Raw genomic sequence first — 27,932 nt, forward strand, 5'->3', positions numbered from 1 at the left:
ATGACTCCTTCCACCCACTATGAAAATCACAGTCCACACACAAGAATCACAAACTCTAGCACATGTTTTATTGGTTTTATATCATTCCATTTTTCCTTCTTTAAGGTTTTTCAAGGAACTTCATGGCTTGGGGGGGCGGTTGCAGGAGGAGGGTGTTTTCCCTGCCAGGCAACAAGCAGCAAAAGTAGCTAAACAAAGCATTAAAAGTGGAGGATTATTATGGGGATAACAATCTGGGCAGTGTACCAGCCTCTCATTCCACAACCACTATGGAAACCCTGTGCAGTCTCCACCTGTTTCTGACCTATTGCAAGGAACTTCATGGATCCTTTTGCAGTTTTCCTCCTGTAGCACAAGGAATATGCTCTTTTCTTTAAAAGGACTCCCTCTCCCCCCCCCAAAAAAAGTTTTTTCCTTGCAGTGATAGGGTCACTGCCCCTTCCCCAAGCCCCAGCCCAACAGAGCTCCTGCAGTTTGGAACAAAAGTATGATAAGTAGAAATTCAACAGGCACAGATTTTCCCCAACCCCTAATAATGCTAGGAGAAATTGCCCCTGTTGAATTTCTGTCAACCAACATTACAAGCGCAGAAGGTCCATTCAGTGCTTACAACCTTGTGTCTCTGCCAGCACTCTGTGCAATCCAGTCCATGACTCCAGCCCAATAATTCCTCAAGCCAGCTTCATCCCAGTTCTCCACATACCAAGAAAACTTCATTTTCACTCTCCTTTTCTCCCTTCATAACTTTCACTCATCATATAGCTACTCCAGAGTTCCCAACTCCCAATCTTTTCTATAACCTGCAGCAGAAAAAATGAGATGCCCTGCAAATACCATTCCAGGCAATCTTGAGAGAGCAGAAAAAAAGACAGGTCTCTTCACATAACCCGCCTAATTAGATTGCTGTCGTTCTTAATTCAACAGTTCCCAAAAACTTCCTCACCTCCCAAAAAGGCCCCTCTCATCAATGCAAACTTTGGCATGACATCTTTGGCTCCTCAGCATGTGCCTCTTCCCTCTTCTCCCCAACCTCCCATTCCAACGTCCTGTTTTGAAGCCACGAGCATCACTCCCCAAAATGAAGAGGCAGCAGATTTAAGGCAAAAAGGCAAAAGGAAGCTCTTGCTTAACCCACGGAACTCACTGTGATGTATTAGCAGAAGCTGTTTTTTTATAAACGGATCACATATATGCTGAGAAGAGAGGTCTGCTATGCTATAATGGACAGAAGCACCACCGCATCATTCAGACACATTGATAGCAGTGACAGCCACATGCCAGAAATCACACAAGGGTTCAACAACACCGTCACAGCTGCCTGTAAGATTACATACATACACACACTCCAGAAAGACCTGACTGGTCACTGTAAGAAGACACTGCATGATTTTTCTCACAGGTCTAATTGGTCGTGCCAGGAGACCCTCCACCATTTGGTATCACATCCTTTATTCCATACTGTCCCAGGGTAGGCAAAGTCTTTAAAAAGCAAGGGGGAAGCTAGGAACCTTCATTTCCTGAAGGAGAGGGGAGGATGGATTTCATACTCTGACTCCCAGAGTGGCAGTGTTAAAATGGGAGAATGTACCACTCCCTCCTCCCCATAATGCATGCAGCAGCCAGCACAACAGGGTGGAGGCAGAGTGCTTCTGGCCAGGCCCAGATGGATCTGTGGATGCCAGGAGTCACCTCACAGTGCTTAGCCAGTTCTCAGTTTCGCCTGACTCATGCGGCACAACCAGCAGTAACTCGCAAGGGCCCTGAGACAGCACTTCCTGCAGAAACGCCCTGTAGTGAAGGGGGGGGAGAGAGAGAGAGAGAGAGAAAAAACACATCAGGGATTGGAACAGAAAAAGCTGCCATTGGTCCATCTAGCTCAGTATTGTCTACTCTTGAGTGGCACTGGCTCTCCAGGGTTTCAGACAGGGGACATTCCCAGGCCTACCTGTAGACACCAGCGTTTGAACCCAGGATCTTCTGCATCCAAAGCAGATGCTCTACCACTGAGTTGGCCTGATTTCTATGTTGTGCAGAACAGACCTCCTGATGAGATGGGATCTGCAGGAGGCCCTCACCTGCTGAGTGCCGTGGGCATATAAGCCAAATGACTGTAGCTGTTCCCCCAAACGTCACCTTTGCCCCACTGCCAGCTCACATCCAGAGGGAAACTACTCATTCTGCTCAGCGCTAATAAGTCTTCAAGCAGGACATAGCATTTCAAGGGGAGGAATAAAATTCCAGGAGAGTTACTGGGCTGGTCTTTATTAGAGGCAAAAAGCACTACAGTGTCTCTGGAGACCAGCTGGTTTACTATGGCTTTTGAGAGCAAGAGGTTACATTGAGCCTTTATGCTTTGATGCTCCAGCAGCTGTTTAGATTACAGAATACATTCATGGCTCACACCCCAGATGACCAGGCTGTGCTCTCTGCATTCCTCCTGTCTTGCATCTCCTCAACTTGCTGACTTGGTTGATCCCACAATGACCCTATTATGGGCACACGCAGGTACACACCTAATTTTACCACTCTGTTTCATTAAGCCTAAGAAATAATTAACAAATTGTGTGGCTACAAGAAGCCAGCTTGGTTTTCTTGATTTAGAATCTTTACAATAACATGCTTTTCACCATCAGGTCTTCAAAGCAACTTACAACCCAAAGTCAGCCATCAAGGCCACATACATTTTAAAAACAGAACACACAGTAACAGAACCAGTAGGGCCGCAGCCCAGTGGCAGAACACATCAGTTGCATGCCAAAGGTCCCAGCTTTGATTTCTAGCATCTACAGGCAGGGCTGGTAAAGACTCCTGCTTGAAATCTCAGAGCTGCTGCCAGTCTCTGTAGACCAAAGGGCTCTTACCAGCATGGCCCCTATAAGAAGGCCCCCAAGCCACTTCTGTAGCCTCTCCACCAGCCAAGCCACGAGATGGTAGAGCAGCTGCTAATCTCTGGGGCTGATGAAGGTCTCCTGCAGGTGCTGAGTGTAAACAGCCCAGAGCTAGCAGTCAGACAAGGGCGTTTGGTGGAGAAGGAACTGAGATCTGAGAAGTTGCTTTCCCTAGAATCTCCTGGCGCTTCTTCCTCTGCCAACTGAGAGGCACAGGAGGCTTGAAGAAAAGGCCTCCCTGACCCAATCCCCTCCCCAACCTGCTGGGATAAGGATACTGCAGAACTGATCTACTGAGGATAACCCTAGAGTATCCTGCAAAGGGGACAGCCAGAGGATGTCTGGACTTATTCCTTCCCAAGTTCCATGCCCTGGAGAAAGGGGCGACTGGAAAGCCACAGGACTCCAAAGTGAAGCAGAACCTAGCCCCACCCCACCAAAGACATGGAAAACGGGCAGGACTCTGGTCTTCTACAGCGACTGTCCCAGGAGAAGACACCAGCAAATTGCAAGTACAGGCAGAAGGCCTTGAAAAGGACTTCTTGTTGCATTGGGGATTTAGACTTGTGGAGCCTGGGGGAAGGGAATGAACGCTTGTAGTAAGGGCTAAAGCCTGAATAAAGTCAAGCTTACTGCATTCCTGTTGATTGTGGTGGTAACTGGGACTCACACTTGGGCCTAATCCCTCATGGAAACCATGGATCAAGGGGCCTTTGACGTGCCCCTGAGGGCTCACACCCATCAAGTCCAGCTGGCATAGCCAATAGTCAAGGATGATGGGAGCTGTAGCCCAGCAACAGTCTGGAGACCCCCAGATTCTCCATCCCTGGTGTAGACAATATCACATTAGGTGGATCAATGGTCTGACTCTGGGTAAAGCAGCTACCTCTGTTCCTAACAACAGGCATGCAACAAATGACAAGACCTATCCCATTATTGCTTGTCAAAGTTCAACAGAATGAAATGTTTTTAAGCTACTGCTGCAAGATTTGAAGCTTATTCTCAAGAAAAAAAATCAAGGCAAGTTTTACCATTATTAGTACAAGCACTTATAAAAATGTAGGTGGCAACTGCCACCTCTGAAGCAATTCCCCACTGCCTGAGAAGGACAAATGCCTCTTTAAAATGACTGCTGTGACACATCCATGCATCATCCTATGAAACAAAGAGCTTCAGAGCTATTGTTATTTACTCATAAGCAAATGTGATCAACTAGAATCCACACAACAGCATGCTCTGTGCATGTTTACTTAGAAGCGAGTCCCACTGCATTCAGTTGGCCATACTCACAGGTAAGCATGAAAAAGGATCACAATCTAAGAATGCATTAATTGCATAACAGCCTGAGTTTTAATGTTGCCTACAAAAGAGGAGGGTAGAGGCCAAATTACTGTTTGGAGAGGATATTCCCCAACTTGGGGGCACTATCATAAGGACAATTTATCCCCAATGACCGCACACCTATTTTTCAAAGGAAGAGGAATCTGTGAAAAGGCCTCAATAACAACCTCAGTGAAAAGGCAGGTTCATACAGGAGAAGGTGGCCCTTCAGAAAGAATGGTCCCAATCCATTTCAGGTCCCTTTCAACAATATTACTCTGGCTGACCTTATCATGGAAAGGGTATAATCTTGGATACATGTGCTGGGGACAGATGGGGAGACCTGACTGCTTTCCAGAGCAAGACTTCACATAGTAGCCCACGCCAAACTTCTTCCTGCCTCTCTAACATATTATTGGGACTTAGGTATCTGAAGACATTTTTTTCCCATATGTTCCTCCCTATATGCTCCGTTCAACATCGGAGGCCTTGCTCTCTACCGTTGCAGAATGACATGCAGTGAGCAGCTACTAGAAAACAAGGCCTTTTTGACAGGAGCACCTACCTGTGGAATGCCCTTCCAAGGGAGGTTGGTCAGGCCCCAACACTTTATATTGTTAGACATCTGACAAACACAAGGCCATTCCAGAAGGCTTTTAATGGAGCGTTCTCTTGGCTTATTATTTTAATAATGTTATGTCTCCAAGACTGCTGTGGCTTGGTTTTCTAGTAATTTTATAATGTATTTCTTATTTATTGCTGAAAGGCCATCGGGGATCCTGTTGTGATGGATTTCCAGAATCAGTAAGATAAGCTCTGAGGTTCCTTCCAGTTCTATAATTCTATAGTATAAGTAACCAATTATTTGGTGCAAGTAACCTTGAATTCACTTGAGGGAGAGAGTAAAGAAACGTCAGGATAGACTATTTTAAATTAGATTTTGCCATCAGTTGGGAATGTTTTGATTTGGATTCCTGCATTGAGCAGGGGGTTGGACTTGATGGCCTTATAGGCCCCTTCCAACTCTACCATTCTGTGATTTTCTGGAAACTACAGAGTAGCTGTCCCCAAACCTGTCATGCCATCAGTACCTGAGGTCAGCTTCACCGCCAATCGGAGCTGGAGCCTTCAGCTTGGAGTCAAGATTGTAGTAGATGCCGTCCAGCTGACGCACAGCAATCCAGTGACGGCGCCTCACAGGGAGGGACAGGAAGCCCAAACATACATTGGATGGGACATTGATGATGAATCCAAGAACCCCTTCCAGGGACAGCTGCTCTAGGGACCTAAGGCATAAAGGGAAAGGGGGCTTGGCAAAGACAGCGCATTATTCTGGAAAAAGAAACCTCTCAAGTAGCCCAAGGAAACAAAGTGGTGTCTGTTGCTCAAAGCTAAAGCTAGCCTGAATTCAGGCAGTGCTTGGACAGGAGATTATCTGGGAGACCCACTTGAAACTAAAAACAAGCAAGCAAGACCTGCAATAAAATGTTGCAGCATGGAGTGCTGCCATTCAATAGAGTGATTCCAGCCACTCTATTAGACCCTTTTACAGTCAGTGCTCAATGGATTGTTATTAGGATTTCTTCCCCCTCCCTTTTAGAGTCCCCCCCCAAGAAAGTTTCTGTATTGCAGCAAGCCTTCTCTTGCGAAGGGATGGTACCATTGCGGCTACAGGCATGATGGCGAGAACACTGGAAATGATGACATGGAAGATACATGTTTAAGGACACCCATATTATTCTATTCAGGAGAGTGCTGCAGGAGCTGTCAAGAGCTTTCTAAAGGGATAAGAAACAATAAAGAAATGTGCCCAAACATCTACTCATTTTGACCTCATCATTTAAAAGCTGCCTCTGTGTCTGCCACATTACTTTTGCAATGATTCTATTGGATAGCATGGATTATCATTTCCCCTGGATCTGACTCTATCCATGTCTAATAATTCAGTACCCACCATTGGAACACTTTATTTTAAAGGACGCACAGGTTGACACATTTGAAAGTTTCCAGTTCGCTAGGCCCAAGAATTATTTTAGAACATTTCTTTTCCATAGCAATGGGCATCCTCAGCTCCACAAAGTCCCTGAAAGACAGGGATTCCTACGAACGCTCAGTTCTTCCAGAGACCCACAAGAAACATCGCTTCATTATTCTACCTGCCCTCCTTTTAAAAGAGAAAACATAGTTCAGTGTTAAGGCACCTATTTTGAACCTGGACCTTCTGCAGGCCATCTCCAGACAGAAAGGTCAGGTAGCAGATGATAGCAAAGCCCCAGGAGAGCCACTGCCAGTCAGAGTAGACAGTACTGGGCTAGAGGGACAAACAGTATAAGGCAGATTCCTATGTTCCTAAACACACAGAGCCATGGTGTGATGCCTCTTACTCCCAAGGACTCTGAAATTCCAGGCCCCACTTTTAAAATGTAAGGAATTCAAAGAAAGGGGAGCAAAAAAAAAGGAAGGGAAAAATATAGACGGAATTGTAAACTGATCAGGAGAGCAAGTAGTGGAAGGATTTGGTGGCCACTTCTAGCTCATTGAGATTTTGGGCATCACTACTCATAATGCAAGGCAGACCAACCCAAGCCTGGTAGCTCATCACTGGTATCCATGTATACCTGGCGTAGGGAACTACAACTCCCATCAGCCTGAGCAAGCATGGCCAATGGCCAGGGATGATGGGAGCTATAGTTCAGCAACATCTAGAGGGCCCAAGTTTCCCCACACCCGATGTACACAAACAGTAGCATAACAGAACACAGGAGGGTGGAACCAGGACACTTTCCACCACCTTGAGATAGCAAGACCACCTCTCTTAGCTCAGCCGGGACCAGGTGGCAATTGGCTGTTCTTGCTTTCCCAAAACACTCACCCTGCTTCAGCCACTCCGCCCAGTTATTATGCAGCAGCATGAGAGGTGGTACACAAAGCTGCAACTCTCTACCCTTCCCACTTCCCTCATTCTGTTTTTTCCTTTTGCATCATAAAATTGCATCTTAGACGGACAGCTATCATTTAAAAACTGAGAAACCACCTTCAGTGATTTGGCAGAAAGGCAGAATATAAATACAATAAGCAAGCAAAAGAGGTAGGTGGAGAATAGACTATCACAAAGGCGAAGGCCAGAAGCTTGGCAAGTCAGCCATTCTAGCAATAGTGAGCTTAGACCTGGCTGGAGACTGCAAGGCAGCCCGTTCATGGGGAAGCAGGCAGAACAAGAGGAAAGTCAGAGGCTTGTCCACTCACCTCCGCTTGTCCCACCAGATGGCTTCTAGACCGACACTTAGGAGAGCTGCCATGATGACATTAACATCATAGTTACCAGTCCCCAGAAAGCTTCGGTGGGGGTTCCACCTGGCATCTGGGGCCAGCCTGTTGGGATGGGAAGAAGTGACTCGTCATAAGAATCAGAGGAATGGACAGAGAGATGAAAATAAAGCACAGAGGAATTATTGAGCCCAGTGTAGGATCCTTGATCCCTAACATGATTCTGCTTTTTCTCCTTTATTCCTGAAACTGTCTCCCAGAATGCATGCATCATGCTTATCTCAGTTTCCTCTTTCGCATTCCTCCTCAATACACACCTTTTCTGGGAAGCACAACCCCTTAGTCCTTGTCCCTTCGTTTAATTAAGCCCAAGTACATATTTATTGAATTAAATCACATATTCCGTTCCTACACACACACACACTTTCCCTCGTCTCAGTCTTTCTCTGTTGCCTCCCATGTCTCAAACTGCCATACTGCAGTCTCCTCAAGACAGAGGCCTATATTTCTATTGTTCTCTAAGGCATCAAGCCTACTGATGTTACTATGGTATTGTTTTTATCATCATCATCTTGCAAATTTCAGTTATCTGACACTTGTGCAGGATGAAATGTGTGCATTCCAGGCACACATTCCATGTATTTTATTTCTGTTCATTTCAAATGTGTAGAACCTTATCCCTTGAGAGAGTTAGCCTCAAAACATATCGAGAATAAAGGATGTGTGCTTCTTTCTATATGTCTGTCTTCTTGGCTTTTCCAGAGAAATATTATACCCTAGGGAAGTCTGCTTGTCCCTGAACAACTTTGTATAAAAATGAACAATCAATCAACAGATCTATACTGCAGAAGCAGGAGTATTTTAGATGCTAACTTACATAGCTTACTCCTGTTTCCACCCACTGAAGTGGCTCCTGAGTGCAGGATATTTATCTGGACTGCGCTAATTAAAGTGTCACGATGACCAATGGATTTAAGTGAATAAATGGAACAGGATCCCAGCCATCTCATGCAAAATACCTTGGGAGTTGTTCACTCCAGCCATCAACAGTCAAGGGCACAGGTGGCCTCTCCCATCTGTGACAGACATGAAGAGCCAATGCCCTACCCAAGCACAATACTGTCTGGCTTAAAGGCGCACAAGAAGAGACGGAAAGATACACGCCAAGTGGAAGGGATGGTATGTAATACTCCACTGCTGAACTGCTTTTTAAAGAGGATCTACTTAAAGCCAGTGTGCAAACCTCACATACATCTCAGAGTACTATGGGGACTGTCTGTTGGGATCTCCAGCAGCTAGGTTGAACTTGGAGTTTCTGGTCCTCAGGAATGTCAGACTGAGGCCGGGGAGAGGGAGAACATGAAGTAGCCTTTTCCTTGCCTTTCTTCCATGTCAAGAACGGTTGAAGGGGAATGTAATACACTATTGACAAGGCTGGAAGTTCTTTTAGGGCACATGTAGAGAAAAGCCTCCTTTTAGACCCTTGAAAGCAAATACAGAGATACCAATGAGGGGCAAAGGACAAGATGTCTCAGCCACCCACCTCTTGCAGATCTCATCAGCAGTCTCCTGGGTGAAAAGCCTTTCCTGCAGGACGTTGTTCAGGGCATGGACAGCACAAAGCTCCAGGCGCTGGCGTTCATGGTAAAGCCCAGATGCCTCATTTCGTCCTGATCCAGACATCACATCCACGCAGGTCCAAGAGGTCCTCTCTCAAGAAATCAACCCTGGAAACAAAGCCTGGTTATAAAATTGCTTGATAGAGAAGGCAGACAAATCAACATAATTTCATTAGTGAGGTACAACCCAAAGCTTTGGCTGGTAATTTCACATCACCACCAGCCTTTCTCACCTCTGCCTTGCCAAGACATCTACAGTTCTCTTTGCCCGTTCTGTCTCACACTTTTTCTTGCCCCCTTAAGCTGCTTCCTTTGGCCTTCTCCTCTGCCCCTCATTCCTGAAGGCTATAAGAAAGAAGAAAGCTTCTTTCTTAGGGTTACCTGCCTTCTCTTCTACTCCTCTTTTTCCAGGCCCTCCTACTTGCCACACCCTTCTCTTGGATCACAGCAGCTCAGCCAATGACATCCAAAAACCTTTCTCCCTGCCCCTCCCTATCCTGACATTAAGAAAGGCCAGCCAATCACTGCCAACATTTCACCTGGATATTCATCACCATCAACACAGAAGCCACAGCAAGTGCATCATGACATAAGAATGGCCCCAAAGACAACATCAGGGCCTGCTGCAGTAGAACTACCTCCACACACAAAAAACAGGGCCAACTTTACAATTTATATTGTTTGTTTTGTAAACTGCCTTGGCAGAAAGGAGGTACATAAATGCAATTAATTATTAATTAATTAATTAATTATGACCTCACACAAACCAAATACACCTAAAGTCTAGGCTATTGAAGAGAAAGAGAATCCAAACATTTACTGCTAAACCACACAAACCAAATATCTTTACAGTTTAGCCACTAGAGCAGTAAAAAAAAGGAGACTTTTAAAAAGCCACATCAAGATCCACTGGTGAAATATAGAGATGTGAAAGCCGGGGGGGGGGAATGGAAAAATGCGGGGACTAGGTTGTGTTTTTTCCAGAAAAATTGGGGGGGAAAGGGGGGTTGAGTTTTTCCAGGCCTTCACATTTCCAGTGAAATATATACATTTATTTATTGAGGTATTTTATAGCGTCCTTTACCACAACAGCCACAGGACAGAGTACAGCAAAATAAAGCACAACAAAATGCAATACACAATACAATCATTAAAACTGACTTCACCCACCACCCTATAAGATTCTCCTCATCTATGTTAAGTGTTTACGGAACAAGAAACCAAGAATGGTAGCGATCACAGAATAAAACATTGTTAGAGCAAATGAATCGATTCCCTTGCCCTTACCACCTCTCTCTTGTGTGCTAAACCTTTGTGTTTAAAAACAGTTATTCCACAACATACAGCACAATCTTACCCATGTCTCCTGAAATGTAAGCCCTACTGAATTCTGTAGAGATTACTCCCAGGTAAATAGGACTACAGCCCAAGCAATTTACATTTAAAGATCAAAAACATTTTTTTGCTTTGTTTTAACAGCTTTGTTTTAATAGTGCTTTGTTTTTAATAGTTTTCCCCCTGGGCTTTCACATCTGTATATTTCACCAGTGGACCTTGATGTGGTTTTTTGAAAAGCCGACTTTTTTTTTTTTACTAACAGCAGAACTACAATTTGCAAAATTGTCCAGTCCAGTCCTCACAAGCTAAGTTTCCCAGGCATAATACTTTGATGGTATGATGCAATTAAAGTAGTGGCAATTTATTTCACTACTGGATTTTTTAAAAAGTGCCCTTAAAAGTTAGTAGCCACCAACATATATGCCAAGCAGCCAGGCAAGGTACTCAGAGGCAAGGTATCCAATCTCAAAGCCACAAACAATGTTGTTGTTGTTGTTATGTGCCTTCAAGTCAATTGTGACTTATGGCAACCCTATGAATCAGCGACCTCCAAGCGCATCTGTCATGAACCACCCTGTTCAGATCTTGTAAGTTCAGGTCTGTGGCTTCCTTTATGGAATCAATCCATCTCGTTTGGCCTTCCTCTTTTTCTACTCCCTTCTGTTTTTCCCAGCGTTATTGTCTTTTCTAGTGAACCATGTCTTCTCATGATGTGTCCAAAGTATGATAACCTCAGTTTCATCATTTTAGCTTCTAGTGACAACAAACAACATAAAGGTGTCTAAAGCCCACAGCACACAGTCATGCCTTTTCACTCGGAAACTTTCCCTAAACCCATGGAATAGAGAGTGGCGGTGGGGGAGCTGCGGCCCCTTCCTAGCAGAGTGGCAGCACTCTGCACATGCTCTAAGGCACAACCCTTTTTATTAGGAGTTCTCACGGCACTGAAAACAAGTTCCCGGGCGCTAACCTCTCAATTCTACCCTCCTGGCTTGTTTTTAAAAATTACCTTCCCCAGGACCAAGCACTGACCTATCAGTCTGGGCAATGAACAACGTTAACCGCGAAAAAAAGAAGAAAAAGATCTCACCTTTGAAAAACCACCACTCCAATCATAAAAACTCCCCACCATGACTGTCCCACAAACAGCTTGTTTTTAGGCTAGGCTGACTGTGTAGGGGTGAGGAGACGATGATTCCCAGCAAGCCTTGGGCGTGATGAAAGAACTTCAGCTCCCAGCATGCCTCACGGGCCGGCCGGAAGAAAACTGTTAAACCACCGTTCCCAGAATGCACCAGCAACATGGGAGGGAGGAACTACAGCCCTAGACATATACAGTATACGGTAAGAGCAAGAAGGGGGGGGTGGATGGGAGAAATCATGGTTCACCGGCGTAGATGCTGAAAGTTCAGCGTCCATTGTGACATTACAGCTCCCAGCGTACAGCGTGAGGGAAAGGGATGGTTCTGTTAATCTGGACGTGTAGAGAGACTGATCGTTTCTGCAGTCCGCAAACTCGTCATTACACTTTCTCTCAGTATATTAAAGCCTCTTCCCCACCCCACTTGTGTTTTTAAAGGCTGCGTGGCAGAGAGGAGTACCGCAGCACTGTGGCATGGATTTAGCAGAAAGACGCTAGTTTTCAGACCCTCTGCAGGCATTGCATCGTTTACTGCGGTCTCTGGAATAAGGGGTATCTGCACTCTAGGCAACTGCGACGTATTTTAACGTATTACTGATTGACAAACAGCATGTGACACCTATGTGCATTTTCAGTAGAAGACAACCGCTGTCTTACAGGCTGCTCTTCAGATGTTTTGGACTATTCCTGACCGTTGGCCATGTTGGCTGTGGGCTGATGGGAATTGTAGTCTACAATGGCTGGAGGGTACCAGTCGGCTACCCCTGCCATACTGATACATACACTGTCAGAGAGAACATCCCCAACCAAGGGCTGTCTATTTTCTGCTTGAAGATCTCCAGCACAGGGGAGTCCACCACCCCTTTAGGTAATTGGTTCCATTGCTGAACTGCTCTATGTGGGACTGCCCTTGGCCCTGTTTTGGAAGCTCCAGCTGGTGCAAGATGCAGCAGCCAGACTGCTGATGGGAGCACATGGTCAACAACATGTGACAGCACTCTTGAAACATCTGTGCTGGCTGTCCAGCCACTATGGAGCCATAGTGTATTAATTTACAAAGCCTTGAACAATTTAGGTCCAGGGCATCTTAGGGACCCTTATATCCCAGCTTGATCACCTAGATCATCTGCGGGAGCAGCTTTGGTTGCCCCCTGATTTGGCAAGGCTCATTTCCCATTGACACTAATTGGAGCCTTCAGTCGGTCCAGTTCTCTGGAATGCTCTGCCAACAGAGATTCAGCAGGCGCCTTCTGTTTTAACTTCTGAATGCCAGATGAAAACTTTTCTATTCCGCCTGGCTTTTGCAGGCAAATTAAGAAGATACCTTTGTTTTTATTGTATTTTTACTTTTTATGGTATGGTGGTTGTTTAACTTCTTGTAAGCCACTTTGATGGTTTTAATGAAAAAACAGTATACAAATAAAGCCATAAAGAAATAAACAGCTCTTTCACCATCAAGATGTTTCTCCCAATGTTCAGTTACAGCCCCGGGGAAGGGGTGTAGCTCAGTGGTAGAGCACCTTCTGTGCATGCAGAAGATCTCAGGTTCAAGCTCCAGTATCTCAAGCTAGGGTTCCCTGATTCAAACCCTGGAGAGCTACTGCCAATGAGTATAGACATTACTGAGCTAAATGGACTAATGATCTAGGTATAATGTGGCTTCCTATGTTGCTATGAAATCTGTCCTCGTGTAATTTAAGCCCATTCAAGAGCCCATTTGAGCTAGTTCTGCCCTTTAGGGCAGCAAAGAGCAAGCCTTTGTCCTCTCCTGTGTGACAGTTCTTTAGGTATGTGTTTCAATGGCCATTCCATTTTTCTTTGGCCATTTGCAGACAATGATCCCCCCAACTCACTGTGTATTCAAGCAAACACTCCTCCAAATGCACTCTGATGGCAGTCTAAAAAACCATTCTGGCATTTAGAGCAAACCTGTGACCACTCAGAAGGAACCAGTGTATTTCAATGGCGATTCGAATTCATTCATTTTAGTGTGTTCCCTTTAGAGGTACTATTTTATTCTTATACAGATTTGAGACAATCTAATTGATCAGTCAAATTAAAATCGTTTGATTAGTATTATTTCTTTAATTACATTCATATCCCACTTTTCTTCCATCAAGGATCCCAAGACAGCATGCATGTGGTTCCCAGCTGGCCTCCCATCTAAGCACTGACCAGACCCAGATCTGCTTAGCTTCAGCAAGGAGTAAGTGAAGTCCCACTGAGTTCTCTGAGGCTTTCTCCTTTGTGTGATTAGGACTGAAATGTAAGTTTTCCTTAATTGGATGACAGCCTCTTAACCAAATGCAAACAGTATCAAGTAAAAAAAATACAAATGAAATTGAAGATATCTTATTTATAAGATATAAATGAAATTGAAGATATAAGGTATAATTAAAAGAAAGGGAGGAGAAAGAGATGGAAAAACTAGTCAAGTGAAGAGTGTTGTTTACTCATCCTTTCCCCCCTAAACTTTAGTTATTTAGTATAAAGTTTCAGGAAGGCAGATGGAATTCTCTCCTCCAGTCTTTTTTGCTGCTTTTCTGTTTTCTCTAATTGACAATAATAAGTGTTCTGTCCATTCCTCAATCACTGGGGTATATCTTAACTTGCCAGTATTGTAACAATATTGCCAAAAGTGCCACTTGGAAGAGCCCTTCCCCGTTCCTCTAAAATGCCATTGAATGATATGAAAGACACTTGAGGCCATCTCTAATAGACTGAATGGGACTTGCTCCAAAGTCAATGTGCACATAGGATTCAGAACTCAAATCATTTGTCTCATTCGGCGGTGAGTGGGAACCTGGAAGGCTGATGGAACAAAAGGCCATCCAAGGAAACGGATGGAGGTGTAACCATAGGCAGTGAATGTTTGTAGAGTTGATGGACTGAAGGCACGCAGCAAGATTGGTGGGGTGCAGGAACTGATAGGTCTCCTTTACTGGGTTGTTTCTCTCTTTCCCTTGCTGCTCAAGCCCCTGCAACTGAACCTCCAGTACCAACAGGCCTTCTGTGTACCTTCTAGAGGACAGACGCAAAAAGGTTCAGCAGAGATAGACTCGGCCTCCATGGCCTTGGCATACTGCAGGGAGGGGAAGAGAAGGCATCAGTCAGAGCCCAGAGAAGTGCCAATCCCTAAGCCCAGTGGTGCCACTGGAGACATCTTGACAGCCCTGAAGCAAGACTATCTTTCAATGCAATATAAACAGGACAATTCTATACATGTCTACCCTATTTCCTATTGAGTTCAATGGAGCTTACTTTGAGGAAAGCGGTAATACTGCACCGTCCCCATATTCACTCTTCAGTGGGCTGTTTGGGGGGTTTTTCCACTCAGGGCTATTTCTCCCCCCCTTTTTTTACTATCATTAGTCGTACTGCAAACCTTGGGGTTCTCCAGAGCTTGCTGAGAGGTCCCTGTTGTGCATGAATTTTGCCGTTTTGGCTACATAAGGATCATAACTCGGAGAATGAGTTTGCCATTAGTAAAAATAGGGATGGGGAACTTTTTCCATCCCAAAAGCTGCATTCCCTCCTCCCAGGGGCTGCATGCCAGGGGTGGACAAGGCCATCGGCAAAAAGTGGGCAGGGCAATAGATGTGACTTTCGCCTTTGTATAGTTGGCTGTGTCCCAGCCATGCAAAAGGCAGAGGTTTCTACGCAAGCACACACTCACATCCCAACAGCATCAGTTGGCCACTGTGAGAGCAGGATGCTGGACTAGAGGGTTTCATCCTCACCCAATAGGCTGCTCCAGAAAGCTGCAAAGGTGGCTGTCCCAGTGACGGCCCCACAAGCAGCTGGATTCTTGCGCCTTGTGGTGACGGAGAAGCCGCCCGGGCCGGTGACCTCAGTCTCCACCACGTGGTAGTCGGGGAGACTGAAATGGGGAATTGCAGTTGGTTAGACTGGAGGTTTTGAAGGAAGACGAGGCCAGATACCATCAGCTTCCCAGCATACGAACCCAGCAGGCAGGGATCAGGGACTCACTTGGGGTCAGCTATGAGACAGCCTTTCACACCATCAAAGCCCAGGCTGGGGGCGGCAATACAGGCTGCTGCCATGGTGTTGACGTTGTTGGGAGCCAGGGGACACAATCTGCCCACAGGACCACTGTACAGCACCATACGTTCCTGATGGGCACCCTGTGCAAGCTCCCCAAGGTGCCCGCCCAGCCGGAAGCTGCTGGGGTGTTTCACCATCATGACCGTTAATGCCTAGAAGATGCAAGGAGAAGAGTCAGAGAACTTGCCTCCCTGCCTTCCCAACCATTTAGATTACAAGATCCCTGGGGCAGAGACCTGCCTTCTTCTGCTAATGTTAGTCTTATAAAGCTTAACATTGTCCATTGATGGTGCGATATAAATTACAGGAATAATAATCAAAGACAGCCCAAGCCAGATAAGTCTGCCTATGGAGAAGAACATAGGAAACTCCCTACTGTACTACCAAGTCAGACCACTGATCCATCAAACTCAGTATTGTCTGCGCTGAGTCTGACTGGCAACATCTTTCCAGATTTTCAGATAGCTCTTTCCCATGCCTACCTGGAGATGTCAAGGAATTTGAACCTTGGACTTTCTGCATGTAAAGCATGCGCTCTACCACTGAGCTACATCCCTGCCATAAGAGAAGGGCTGGGGAACCTTTGGCCCCCCAGATGTTGTTGGACTGTAATTCCCATCACTGCGACCGTTGGCCTTGCCAGCTGGGAATGATGGGAGTTCAGGTTCAAAGATACCTAGAGGACCACAACTTGCCAATCCATTTCTTTGAGCAGGGGTTTCCAAACTGTGGTCCGTGAACCACCAGCGGTGGTCCACTCCATGGTGTGTCTTTGGATTTGTGGGTGGAGACAGTCGATGGCATGCCCATTGTCTTAAATATTCATATTCATTTTTATTGCTTCCTTTATTTCTTGTGTTGTATTTTATTGCATTACAGGTGGAATTCGATGGAATATAATACATAAGAAATAAATGAAGCAATAAAATACAATTAAACATCATACAGCATCTAGCACACCACATGACCATTGGTTCAACCGGCAGAAAAATAAGTGATATGCCAAAACCCTCAGCAATTTTCAAGTGGTCCATGGGGGAAAACATGTTTGGGAAACACTGTTCTAGAGGGTCTGGTTTGCATGTTTGCTTTTACATGTCTTGCTTGCAGGCTTCCCATAGGCATCTGGTTGGCCACTGTGAGAACAGGATGCTGGATTAGATGGGGCACTGGCCTGATCCACCAGGCTCTTCTTATGCTCTTATGTAGGAGACCCAGGTCCAATCCACACTTAAGACATGAAGCTCATTGGGTTGCTACCATTCAATCATGCAGCCAATCTCTTAGGGTCATTATGAGGATAAAATAAGAACATCTGGAATTCCAAAGTGATTCTTATATGCTTGAGAGGTGCTACAGAAATTGCCAGTAATCATTCATCCAAGCTGAAATTCCTGTGGTACTGAGAAAAATGAGTGCATTTCACTACAGATCCCATTTACACTTTTCCTGGTATTTGACATGCTTTTCTGACTACAAACATTGGAATTCTTGCCTTCCTTTAAGCAAATCTGACAGCTGATACAAGCAAATCTGACAGCTGATTCATATGTTACCATTAAGGTTGCTTTCCCACACTGTCAGTCTCATGTTGCACCAGAAGCATCAGTATATATGGAGCCACAAATCATGGCACTAACAATCAAGTGAACGAAAACAACAACATTCCTGGAGTCTTGAGCCTGCAGGACTTTCGAGAGCAGTGTGGCATGTGTACGTAATAATGCCTCTGCTGAATTCCTGGTTGACAGTGCAGTATTTCACGATATTAGGGCATGATCTGAGAGTACATGATGCAGCTGAGCATCATGTACACTGCCTTGAGTTCTATCATGGAATAAAGGGATGATTTTAATGTAATTAAAAAAGTAAAGTTACACACCGCTTGAAGAAGTTGTTTTGATCAAATGCTTTATAAATCTAAAATCAGTCAATCAATGCTGGGAGTAGATATACTGCCACACACTCCTCACATCTTTCCATTTATCTACTCACACCGCTCATGCAACACCCCTCTTTGGGATCTTACCTGAAGCATTCCTCCATCGTCCAACCTCTGGATGTCTTGCCCACCCCATAGAGCCCCACTGGGAATATAGAGGGTGTGTCCGGACCGTCTTGCAGCTTCACGTAATTTAAGCTCTGTGCCTAAGTCTGCCAAGGCTGTCGGTGATCCCACCTAGTAGAATGCAGAAATTTTACTTTGCAGAAAATGACGTTGGGAAGCTAGAAAGAGAATGCCACAGGGTGGGGATTGACTACTCCTCTCCATTTATTTAGGCCATAGCTCCATGGCAGAGCATCTGCTTTGCAAACAGAAGGCCCCGGATTCAATACCTGGCCCCTGCAGATAGGGCTGGGAGAAACTCCTGCCTGATATCCCAGAGAGCTGCTGCCAGTCAGTGTAAACACTACTGAGCTAGATTGACCAATGGGTCTAACGTAGTATAAAGTTATGTTCCTTATGATAAAGGTGGGATGTGGGAAATGCTAGTATCTGGCCAGAGGAGGGGGGTTAGAGGGACACCCAGTTTCAGTGGGAGAAACAAGGACAGGCTAAGATGATTCAGAAGGGTTTTAGCAGAGAGACAGAAACACAGACAGGGAGGTCATTTTTATGTATTTATAAAAAATGATCCCACTATTCATGTAAAATTTCAGAGCAGTGGGCCTTATTCTGTAGATAACTGTCCCAGAGCGGGGAAGTACTTGGCCCTCCAGGTGTTGCTGGACTCCTGACCATTGACCATGCTGGTTGGTGTTGATGGGAGCTAGAGCCCCGCAACAGCTGGAGGGCCACAGGTTCTCCATCCCTTCATGTGTGTCCTAAACCAGGGATGGGAAACCTGTGAAAATGAAATGGCTATGTTTGGTAGGTAGTGAAAACAAATACTCAAATTGGGTTTTCATTTACATGGAAAAGCCTTCTTTAATTCTATGTTCCTGGCAGAGGACAGTGATTCAATTTAGAAATTAACTGCAAGGCTAACATGCTTTTATTCAGATTACTTAATATTAACCTAGTATCGTTTAAGAGAAACTTAGCATTTATGTTGATGTTTTAATGATGGATGATCCATTTTTTGCTTTTAATGTTATGATAAGGATTTTCCTTTTTAAAATGATATTATTGTATTTTATGTAAACCACTTTGGGCTTTTGCATATTAAGTGGTGTATAAATATTAGAAACAGAGTTATGAAGGCCGAGAAAAAAATAAACAGTTTGTGAGGAAAAACAGGGGAGGGGGTGAATTTTTCCATTTCCCCCCTTTTATTTTCCTCTCCATTTTTTCCAGGTCTTCACATCTCTAATTATACACAAATAAATACAAAAAGGTAGCTGTGTTGGCCCACAAAAAAAATCCCAAAATCCATAGTATGGGAATATCTTTATTAGGCCAACCAAAATATCACAAAATAAACTGTAAGCCTTTGAGTTCTCCAGAACTCTTCAACAGGCTAGATGGTAGACAGAACAATGGAGGGGGGCAGGATTTGGGGTTGATGCTGAAGCCATGGGGTTTGCATCTGGTTACAGTCTTAAAATGGAATGGAGGAGGAGGTAGTAGCCATTAAAATGATGCTGTTTAGGTGCTGTGCAGGAAACAGGTTGCACCCAAGGTCTGCTGGGAACAAGAAACATAACCACAAATCTGGAACCACAACAACTGGCTGTTATCCTGAAATTATACCAAATGTCCATTGGGATGCACTGGCTCCTTCCAAATGGCGATGGGAATATATGCTAAACTTAAGAAGTGGTCATTGCAATGGCCATAAAATAGTCTGTGTATTTCTCTGACCATTCATGACTTCATAGAGAAATTAAAGGAGGATAATGGATACTAGAAGTGATGGCTAAATATGACATCCATGGTAGAGATGGGGAAGAAATTGATCCTGTTTGCATTTTAATGAGAAGCTACCTAATTCATACTTCTCAAACTAATATGCGAACCAAAACACAGTTATCCTTCAAAATTTACACTTCTTTGAATTTTGCGCTGTAGTTCTCCAGATGAATAATGTGTAAAAAAAAATGCAAATATTAGGGGAAAGTGTGCATAAAAATGCATATATTAGTAAAAAATAAAATACAAAAAAGGAATATAATGGGGGAATTGCTTGCAAAAATGTGCATATTAATCAGAACTACAGACAAAAATGTGTCAGTAGAAATTCACACTAAAATGCTGATAAATTTTCATGAGGATTTCTGGGGAGGGAAGTCAAAAACTGCTGCAGAAATGTGGAGAACTGAATTTAACAAAAACAGAGAAAGTGAAATACCATTCATCTGGAAGCAATAATAAAGAGATATTTTCAAGCCCAGAGACATCTGTCTGAACATCACTCTGGGAAACAGGATATGGGATACTACACTAGATAGGAATTTGGTCTGATCCAGCAAGGCTCTTCTTAACATTCAAAAAAACCAATGATCCAGTCTAGCATGTCCACTTTATGAAAGAAGGCTGAATGCATTTGAACATCTCTGAAGAAGAGGGAAGCAATCTGCTCCACTCAGCTGCAACATTCATTGAGTGGACCTGGCTAGTAGCTCACGGGGTGGTTGTTAGCTGTATAAAAACAACATACGAACAGCACCAGCTGGTGCATGTTTACTTGGATTAGAAGAGAGTTTCACTGAGTTCATTGAGACTTGCTCCATTATAAGTATGCATGGACTGTACCACTGTATACTGTACACACATACACATATAAACTCAAACCAGAGTAAAATGTTTGTGCAATCAAGATTAACCAATACCCCTGGAAAGAAAGACAGAAACCTTTAAGAAAGTTTGATACTAGTGTGATGAAAGTTTCATATTGGACATGGTCAAGGCAAGAGGCCTTTCTCTGATTGGGGGTGGCCACTAGGGAGAAGGAGGGTCTTTTTGGCAGTGACGTCCCAGTTATGGAATGCCCTGCTCAAGAAGGCTCACTTGGTGACTACGTTAACACCTTTTCTGTGCCAGGCCAAGTTTCTCGCAGGTCTTCATTTTTTATTCATTCTTTTATTTTAAAAATTTATATCCCACTTTTCACCATCTGGGTTTTAAAGTGACTTACAATGATAGAAATAGATAAAACTTGAAACATAAATTAAACCTCAAAAATATTAAACCTCATAAAAAAATTAAAACATCACAGAAACATTAATGATGCAAAGGCCTCCCCAAATAAAACAGTTTTAACCAGGTGTCTGAAACTCAGCAGAGATAGTGCCTGTCTAACTTCTAGTTGGAGGGAGTTGCAGAGTTAGACAACACTGAAGGCACACCTCCTCATTGACATGATCTCTGGGGGAATTATATGTGTATAGTGCATTTTAGATCTTTGGCACTAATTATTCTCTCTCCTTGCTGGGTTTTAGGCTATTTTACATTGATTCTATGCTGATTTTTGTTGACAGAGGAGATATTAGTTTGATATTGGGTTTTAGTTTATTTGGATTCTATTTTGTAGTTTCACTTAAAAAAAAAGTTTTGTAAATCAGAGGATTTGGTTGATGGGAAGAACAAAAATGTCTTGGCTGGGGTTGTGGGAGGAGAGAGAGAGAAGGGGGAAAAGAAGGATGATTTTCACTGAAGTAAGCCAAGGTCAAAAAGGTAATCTGACTGCCTACATTGAAGAGTGGGTTAAAGAGAGTGAACATTCCGCAGGTCCACACCATATATTTAAAGCACATCTACTGCACATTTAAAGCACATGACTGCCCCCCAAAAATCATGGGAACTATGATTTGTTAAGGATACTGGGAACTTGTAGCTCTGTGAGGGGATAACCACACTTCCCAGAATTCTCTGGGGAAAGTCATATGGTTTAAATATATAGTGTGGATGACAGCGCCTGTGGAGCCCTTACCATAAAATCTGCAGCTTGGAGAAACGACTCCCCATTATCTTGGACAATGCAGGGATGGGCAACTTCGATAATGATGTCAGCATGGCTTTGGAGAGAAGAGAGGCATAGTGAGAAGCAATAATTGTGCCAAAGACACTCTTGATGAGGGTCCAAGCCAAACATTAGTGGTCATTGTGGGAAATATATGGGAAGAGTAGCTTAAATTAGGACATATTTTGTTGCTAGAGTATTTTTTCCATCCATATGGACCACCCTATAGGACCAACAGCTTCGCAGCTGTTACTGAAGTTTACACTGCACAACTGTACAGTATGGTTGACATTTCCATTAGTGCGTAATATGTATGCGTCATGGAAAACTTATGCCAGCATGGATGCAGCGCTTCTTCTTTCTGGGAACAGTCCCACAAGCAAGTAGCAGAATTGGCTTGCGACATTTTGCCACCCCAAGAGTTGCGATGTTGGATCCATGAGGCGCTGCTCTCCAGACTCCCCGGCAATGTCACCAAAGATGCTGCAGGTGAGCTCTCAGTTCATGGATGACTTTCTGTGACCCAGCACAATGCTGCTGGTGGGGCATATAAATCACACAGCACTTCCTTGGAGCCCTCATTCCAATCTGGCTCCTCCATATTAGGGGAGGACCATAGTTCAGTGTTAAAGCAAAGGCTGTGCATGCAGAAGGTCCCAGGTTCAGTCCCTGGCAAGCCAGTCGAAAGAATCAAGTAGCAGTTGATGAGAAAGCAGACGCTGCTGGGCTAGACTGACAAAGAGCCTGACCTGGTGCCAGGCAGCTTGTTACAGTTGACTTCTTGGGTTGCCTGGGTGGTCAGGTTATCTCTGGGATCCTAGAAAGTGACCAGATCATGCTGTCCCTGGAGTAGTTCTGTGGATAACCCATTTGGATTGACTCGTTTCCATGTAAATGCACTTATAGGATGTCTTCAGTGAAGATATTTGGTGAATAGCAAATGTGATTATGATAATATACAGGAATGATTTATTGTTGTTGTTATTGCTGCTACTACTGTTACTATTGATCTTATTTAAATTTATATCCCGTTCTTCCTCCCAAAAGGAGCAGGGGGTGGCAAACAACAAGTGATCAAACCATAAAAACTTATTAAAAACAAAACATCTTAAAAACATCTAAAAACAAAGCAGCTTTAAAAACTGTTTAGGCTGTGCAAACAACTTTGTCCAAACTGAGCGGGCATGGGTTTGCATGAACCCTTTTGCACCAAGCGTGCTGCTCTTGCCCCTGAGATGATGGGCACTGGCATGAAAAAAACCCTCACAATTTGTCATGGGCATTGAAGGAAGCGACTTGAATTGTGTCCCTCGTGTGAGGACTGCAGCATACAGTGATGATCTGGAATGGCAATCCAAATGTGCAACAGAATCAAGGCAGAGCATTTATTTGCCCTCACACACATTGCCTTCCCGTGTAGTTTGCACATTCAGTTGTCAGTCATATGTGCAGAGAAAGCAACATGTTTGCGTGAATCAGCTGCCAGCAACCATTCAGTGAAAGGAGGCAAGAAGCGGCAGTTGTGTAGGCTGCCGGACCCTGAGGAGGAAGACACATTCAAGTGCATGCATATTGAACATATGTAGTGAGAGCACTGGTTCATCTAGCTTGGCACTGTTCATGCAAGGGTGTGGGGGACCAGTTTCAGGCTGTGGGCCACATTTCCTCATGGGTAACCTGCCAGGGGCAGCATGCCAGTAGTAGGTGTGGCCAGAAGCGTAAGTGGCTGGAGCAGTGTGACTCTTACTTTTTGTATGCTAGGTTAGCTTCTAGCTATGGAAAATGGAGAGGTTTTTACACAGAGAGACACCCCTCTCTTTCCTCCATTCTGGTAAGGAAGAGGCATTATCACAGTTCGAGGATACATTCTTGCCAGGCAAAAGCAGTCGAGGAGGGCGTAGAGCAGGGAGGGGGAGTAGCCTGTAGAAAGTCCCAAGGAATGGCTAGAGAGGCCTGGAGGGCGGCATCTAGTCTCTTGGCCTGAGGTTTCCCATCCTTGCTTTACTCTAACCGGTAGTAGCACTACAAGGTCTCAGGCAGGCATCTTTCCCAACCCTACCTGGAGGTGTTGGGGATTGAACACGAGATGACTTTTTGCACACAAAGCATCTGCTCTGCCAAAGATCTATGACAACATTGTGAACGGTCAGTACAATCCTAGGCATGGCTACTTGGATGCAGGGATGGGGGGTGAAATTCAATTCAGTTTGTATTTTAAGGTGAACCAACATAATTCACACTTTCCAAAACAGTACACAAACTGAATCGCAGCCATCCTTTGAAACTCACACTTCTCCAAATTTTGCAAAGCTATTCTGCAGCCAAGTAATGTGTACTAGAAAAGCAAATGAAAAGAACATACGAAAATGTGTTATGTTATGAGAAAATGCATTGCAAAAGCTTGTGTATTAGGCAAATTGCATACAAATATATATACATTAGGAGAAATTTGCACTAAGATGCTGATGAATTTTCATCAGGACATTTTAAAAAAAATCACAAACTGATGTGGAAATGTGGTGAACTGAACCTCAGACTGGGAAAAGGAGAAACGAAGGCCCCATCTGCGCCACATTTTTAAAGCACTATTATGCCACTTTATGGCTTCCCCCAAAGCATCCTGGAAAGTGCAGTCTGTTAAGGATGTTAGGAGAGAGAGCTATAATTCCCAGAGTGGTTGAACAAGCAATTCCTCTTTTCAGGGAGCTCTGAGAACTGTAGCTCTTTGAGAGGAATAAAGGTCTCCTAACAACTCTCAGCATCCACTCAGCACTCAGCTATACTTCACAGGATTCTTTGGGGGAAGCCATGACGGTTTAAAGTGGTATGATAGTGCTTCAATGTATGGTGCAGGTGTGGCCTATGAAAAACTGAACTGACAGATTTATCCATTTGTTCTTGGATGTAAGTGCCACAGAGTCCAATGAGACCTGCTCCCAGGTAAGTGCATAGAAGATTACAAGCTGTTTATCTGTAGGCATTGTGGCATTTTTGTGGTATGCATGCCTGTAGGTTCCCATGATAGCTCATTCTGTTTATCCATGCCATGCCACACACACACACACACACATCCAATCAGGTCTCAGCTGGGCTTGCCTGCTCACCGCTCCAAAAAATCAGTCAGCTTCCCCAGCCGCAGCTCTGCTGGGACTGCCCCCTCCAGCTTCCTAGCATCCCGGTTCCAAACAAAGGCCAGCTCCAACCTGTGTTGGAGCCCATCATCTTGTAGCCGTTTCACCAGGTACTGGCCTGGAGACAGAAAGCAGAACAGAAAAGCATCACAAATGCAGGACTTGGCTCTGTTTCTCAAACAACTGCTTGTCCCCTCTAATCTGTTTCCTGCAGTGGCACAAACTCTGTCTACAAAATTCTGGCATGTTTACCAGAATTTCTCAAACTCTGATACATACCAACATCAAGACAAAAAAAAGGTGTGCTCAGAATGCAGAGCTTGTTTTTGTCCTTCGGGTGGCATCTTTTAGAGCTCCCTGTGAAGGTGTTGCACACACCTTCATGCCCTGTTCTGTAAGCACCGAGAAGGATCTGGCTGACCACAGTTGGAAAGCAAGAAGATTCAGCAAGGTAATTAATTTCTTCTTAAAAGAGTGCCTCGTTGAGAAGTAGAGAACTGCCTGCTAGCCTTCACCCTCAGCACAAATCAATGAAGGAAAAACAAAAGCAGTGATCACACAAAGAGCCATATGATATACTACAAGACTGGGGAACTTGTGGTCTTCCCAGTGCTGTTGGACTCCAACTCCCATCAGCCCCAGCCAGTATGGCCATTGGCCACTGCAGATGGGGGTTGTAGTCCAACATCTGGAGGGCCATGGATTCTCCATTCCTGTGTTAATGACCAGAACAGGAAGGGTAGGGTGGCATTCTGCCTCAGGGCCATATTAAGACCTAGGAGATGTGTGGATTTGAAAAACTGGGTGTGTGACTATGGGAAAGCTCTAGCAAGTGTCTACACATTCTAAGAGCTCCACTTTGCACTTTAACCTTCCCTCCAGCCCACAATTCCAATGCATTTGCATCCTGGGCCCTCATTCTGCCTGCTGGGCTCCTTGGTATGAAAAGAGAACCAGATACGTAAATACGTCGTTCATCACAGGAAAAGAAACAGATGTGATAAGAAGAGAAGAGAAAGGGAGGGAGAGCGAGCCGCTATGGCCCACAAATTCACGACCAAGTTTGTGGGCCAGCCCTCCAATTGCTAGACAAAAATGACACAATAACAGATATTCTGAGAATAATGAGGTATTTTTCCAAACCAGGACAGGATAAATAGTTTTATGAAGCACATGGTGGTGGTGTTTTGTTATTGCAATCTGACAAACTTGCCTAGAGTAGGCACACATACTCAATAAAGGGAGAAAACACATTTGCCTACAAGAGCCATCTTAGGACTCTGATGAACAGAGGGAAATTGTTTAGAAACACTACCTACCTAGATGTCCATAGCCCACAATTCCAACCCGTCTCCTCCTTTGCTCCCCAGACATCCTGCCTGTCCTGGTTTAAGGAAACAACAACAGACATGTAAGTGATACTGTTTGCTGCAGGGAAGGATAGATCTGAGACTGAAGGGCTTGCATTTGCACCCATGTTTATGTCACAAATCCAGCAGTGGAATAGGGCTGCCAGGCTCAGGACCTGAGACTGATCCTGTATCTTTAGAAGAGAAAGTCAGCCAAGTGCAGGTGTTCTTGAAACACTGTAATGGGAAAAACCACAAGGTGGAATTCTCCCTTCCTCCTGCACAACTTTTAAAGAGATAGAAGACCTCTTAGTTGCCAGGCCCAGCCTCCAATATAGGATATAGCTATCCTATATGCCACTTCTACAGTGAGCAGCTATTTGAATTTATGAGCTGGTTCTTCCCCAGCATACCTACTGGATTTCTCTTTACTCATTTAGTTGATCACTCATTTAGCTGACCGCTCATAGCTGAATTTGTGTGAATGGGTTCCACTTAAAAGCATTTGTGATATACCTTTTGCATTGCCCATTCTCACATGCAAGTCATCACTTGATGCTGCTATCATCAAATGATGGGCATGTATATGAAAAAGCCTTTAGAAAATGTGTCTGTCTTTCCTTCCCTACCCATCATTTTGTTATGCCAAAAGGCTCTTTACATCTGGAGGAAGCTTCAATAATCGCCAGATGAGAAACCAGAGATATAAAACAACACCTTTATTGATTACCAAACATCTTTTGCAAAAGAGAGACGAAGTATTCGGCTAACGCCAGAATCCTGGTCTGAAAGCATAGCTACACAGATTACATTGATATATGGCTCCAAATCCTCCTCACACATAGCCCCTCCCTTATTGCTTGTTAGCAACACTTGTCAGCGACTCCATTGTCTCTGCATTTAGAGCGTTCTGGCCTTGAGCATTCCTTGTGCTGTTCCTCGCGCTATCTACTTGGATGGTGTCCAGTTTCATGAGAAAAGCAAGCTAACATTTAAGTATCAAACAGCAACTCAGCATCTAGCCTTCTCAGGCACTTTTAGTATCCACAGAGGAATTTTGCTTTTCTGTTTCTAAATTAAATCAGGTTAATCCATTTTCTGCTGTGTCATATTAACACTACACATACTATAGTTCCCAAACTATATATCTCATTTATCACAATTTGAATCCTGCATTGCTGGTTCTTTTCTTCTGTCTTCCACCTCACCTAACACCATTGTTGACTACCTCTGTATCAGGGGTGAGGAACCTGCAGCCCCCCAGATGCTGCTTGAATACAGGTCCCAGGCAGCATGGTCTATGGTCAGAAATAAAGGGAGTTGTAGTTCAACAACATCTGGAGGGCACTACATTGCCTAGTGCTCTTCTATATATACATATTTATTTTATCCTTCCAGTTAGTTAATAACTTGCTATCCTAACCATGCATTATATTTCTCCCCCCGCAGTCTCTCCTCCCACCCTGTACTGAAGCTCCAAATTCCCCTCCACTTTTTGAACTGACTTACCTGGGCTTGCACACTTATTCTCTGACTCTCAGATAGTTCTAAGATCCCAGCACGAAGCAGAAGACTTATTTGTCTAGATGCCCTTTGGTCGATCAATCCCTGGGGGATGTTAATGATTAGCCTGGGGCCTGCAATCCTACAGGGAATGGATTGTTGGCAGGCAGATGCTAGTTAGAATACAGCTAGTGAAACTCCCTTGTAAATTCAACCAAGTGGCTCTTTCACTATATAGCATCATATAATAACTTGGATGTGTGAATACAGCTTCACAGCTTAATTGCCACAGGTAGCACTTTTATGTTGTCATTACATGCTCCTTGCACTTCCAAGTACAGTACTGAGATGTTCCAGGGTTAACATTTCAGGGTTTGCAATGCAATCCTGTTCATGTTTATTCCAAGC

General features: G+C 44.3%; 2 protein-coding genes and 1 long non-coding RNA gene across 6 annotated transcripts; 1 reads left to right on the top strand and 2 right to left on the bottom strand.

The window, feature by feature from the left end:
• Positions 1-46: 46 nt before the first annotated feature.
• Positions 47-11,693, bottom strand: JOSD2 (Josephin domain containing 2). Of its 2 annotated transcripts, none has more exons than XM_061588777.1 (5): positions 11,523-11,693; positions 9,019-9,202; positions 7,455-7,580; positions 5,300-5,494; positions 47-1,788 (listed from the first exon to the last, which is right to left on the bottom strand). In XM_061588777.1, the coding sequence occupies exons 2-5, from the start codon at positions 9,156-9,158 to the stop codon at positions 1,686-1,688; spliced, it is 564 nt and encodes a 187-aa protein (XP_061444761.1). In that variant the 5' UTR covers positions 9,159-9,202; positions 11,523-11,693; the 3' UTR covers positions 47-1,685. The 2 variants fall into 2 exon arrangements, with proteins under 2 accessions (XP_061444761.1, XP_061444762.1); XM_061588778.1 differs by lacking the exon at positions 11,523-11,693 and adding an exon at positions 9,328-9,442.
• LOC133366079 (uncharacterized) lies at positions 11,687-14,139 on the top strand. Its single transcript, XR_009758349.1, has 3 exons — positions 11,687-11,776; positions 12,012-12,125; positions 13,694-14,139. It is a non-coding gene; the product is annotated as an uncharacterized LOC133366079 (long non-coding RNA).
• On the bottom strand, positions 13,639-27,616 carry ASPDH (aspartate dehydrogenase domain containing). 3 transcript variants are annotated; one of them, XM_061588774.1, is made up of 8 exons: positions 27,531-27,616; positions 25,992-26,056; positions 24,646-24,790; positions 21,512-21,596; positions 17,668-17,817; positions 15,564-15,790; positions 15,314-15,453; positions 13,639-14,655 (listed from the first exon to the last, which is right to left on the bottom strand). In XM_061588774.1, exons 2-8 carry the CDS (start codon positions 26,044-26,046, stop codon positions 14,618-14,620), a joined length of 840 nt encoding a protein of 279 aa, XP_061444758.1. In that variant the 5' UTR covers positions 26,047-26,056; positions 27,531-27,616; the 3' UTR covers positions 13,639-14,617. The 3 variants fall into 3 exon arrangements, with proteins under 3 accessions (XP_061444758.1, XP_061444759.1, XP_061444760.1); XM_061588775.1 differs by having other exon boundaries at positions 15,250-15,453; XM_061588776.1 differs by lacking the exon at positions 15,314-15,453.
• Positions 27,617-27,932: the final 316 nt, after the last annotated feature.

The sequence above is a fragment of the Rhineura floridana genome, chromosome 11 (assembly GCF_030035675.1).
Source record: "Rhineura floridana isolate rRhiFlo1 chromosome 11, rRhiFlo1.hap2, whole genome shotgun sequence".
Lineage (NCBI taxonomy): Eukaryota > Metazoa > Chordata > Lepidosauria > Squamata > Rhineuridae > Rhineura > Rhineura floridana.

What these genes read in the sequence shown, in the direction of transcription:
- JOSD2 (XM_061588777.1), bottom strand. Translation starts at nt 9,158, where the DNA reads ATGTCTGGATCAGGACGAAATGAGGCATCTGGGCTTTACCATGAACGC. An exon ending in GCTGATGAGATCTGCAAGAG is followed by an intron (nt 7,581 to 9,018) that starts GTGGGTGGCTGA and finishes CCATCCCAACAG; the next exon opens with GCTGGCCCCAGATGCCAGGT. An exon ending in ATCTGGTGGGACAAGCGGAG is followed by an intron (nt 5,495 to 7,454) that starts GTGAGTGGACAA and finishes TTTATGCCTTAG; the next exon opens with GTCCCTAGAGCAGCTGTCCC.
- ASPDH (XM_061588774.1), bottom strand. Translation starts at nt 26,046, where the DNA reads ATGTCTGGGGAGCAAAGGAGGAGACGGGTTGGAATTGTGGGCTATGGA. An exon ending in CTGACTGATTTTTTGGAGCG is followed by an intron (nt 21,597 to 24,645) that starts GTGAGCAGGCAA and finishes TTCTCTCCAAAG; the next exon opens with CCATGCTGACATCATTATCG. An exon ending in TTTCTGGAGCAGCCTATTGG is followed by an intron (nt 14,656 to 15,313) that starts GTGAGGATGAAA and finishes CCCTCCCTGCAG; the next exon opens with TATGCCAAGGCCATGGAGGC.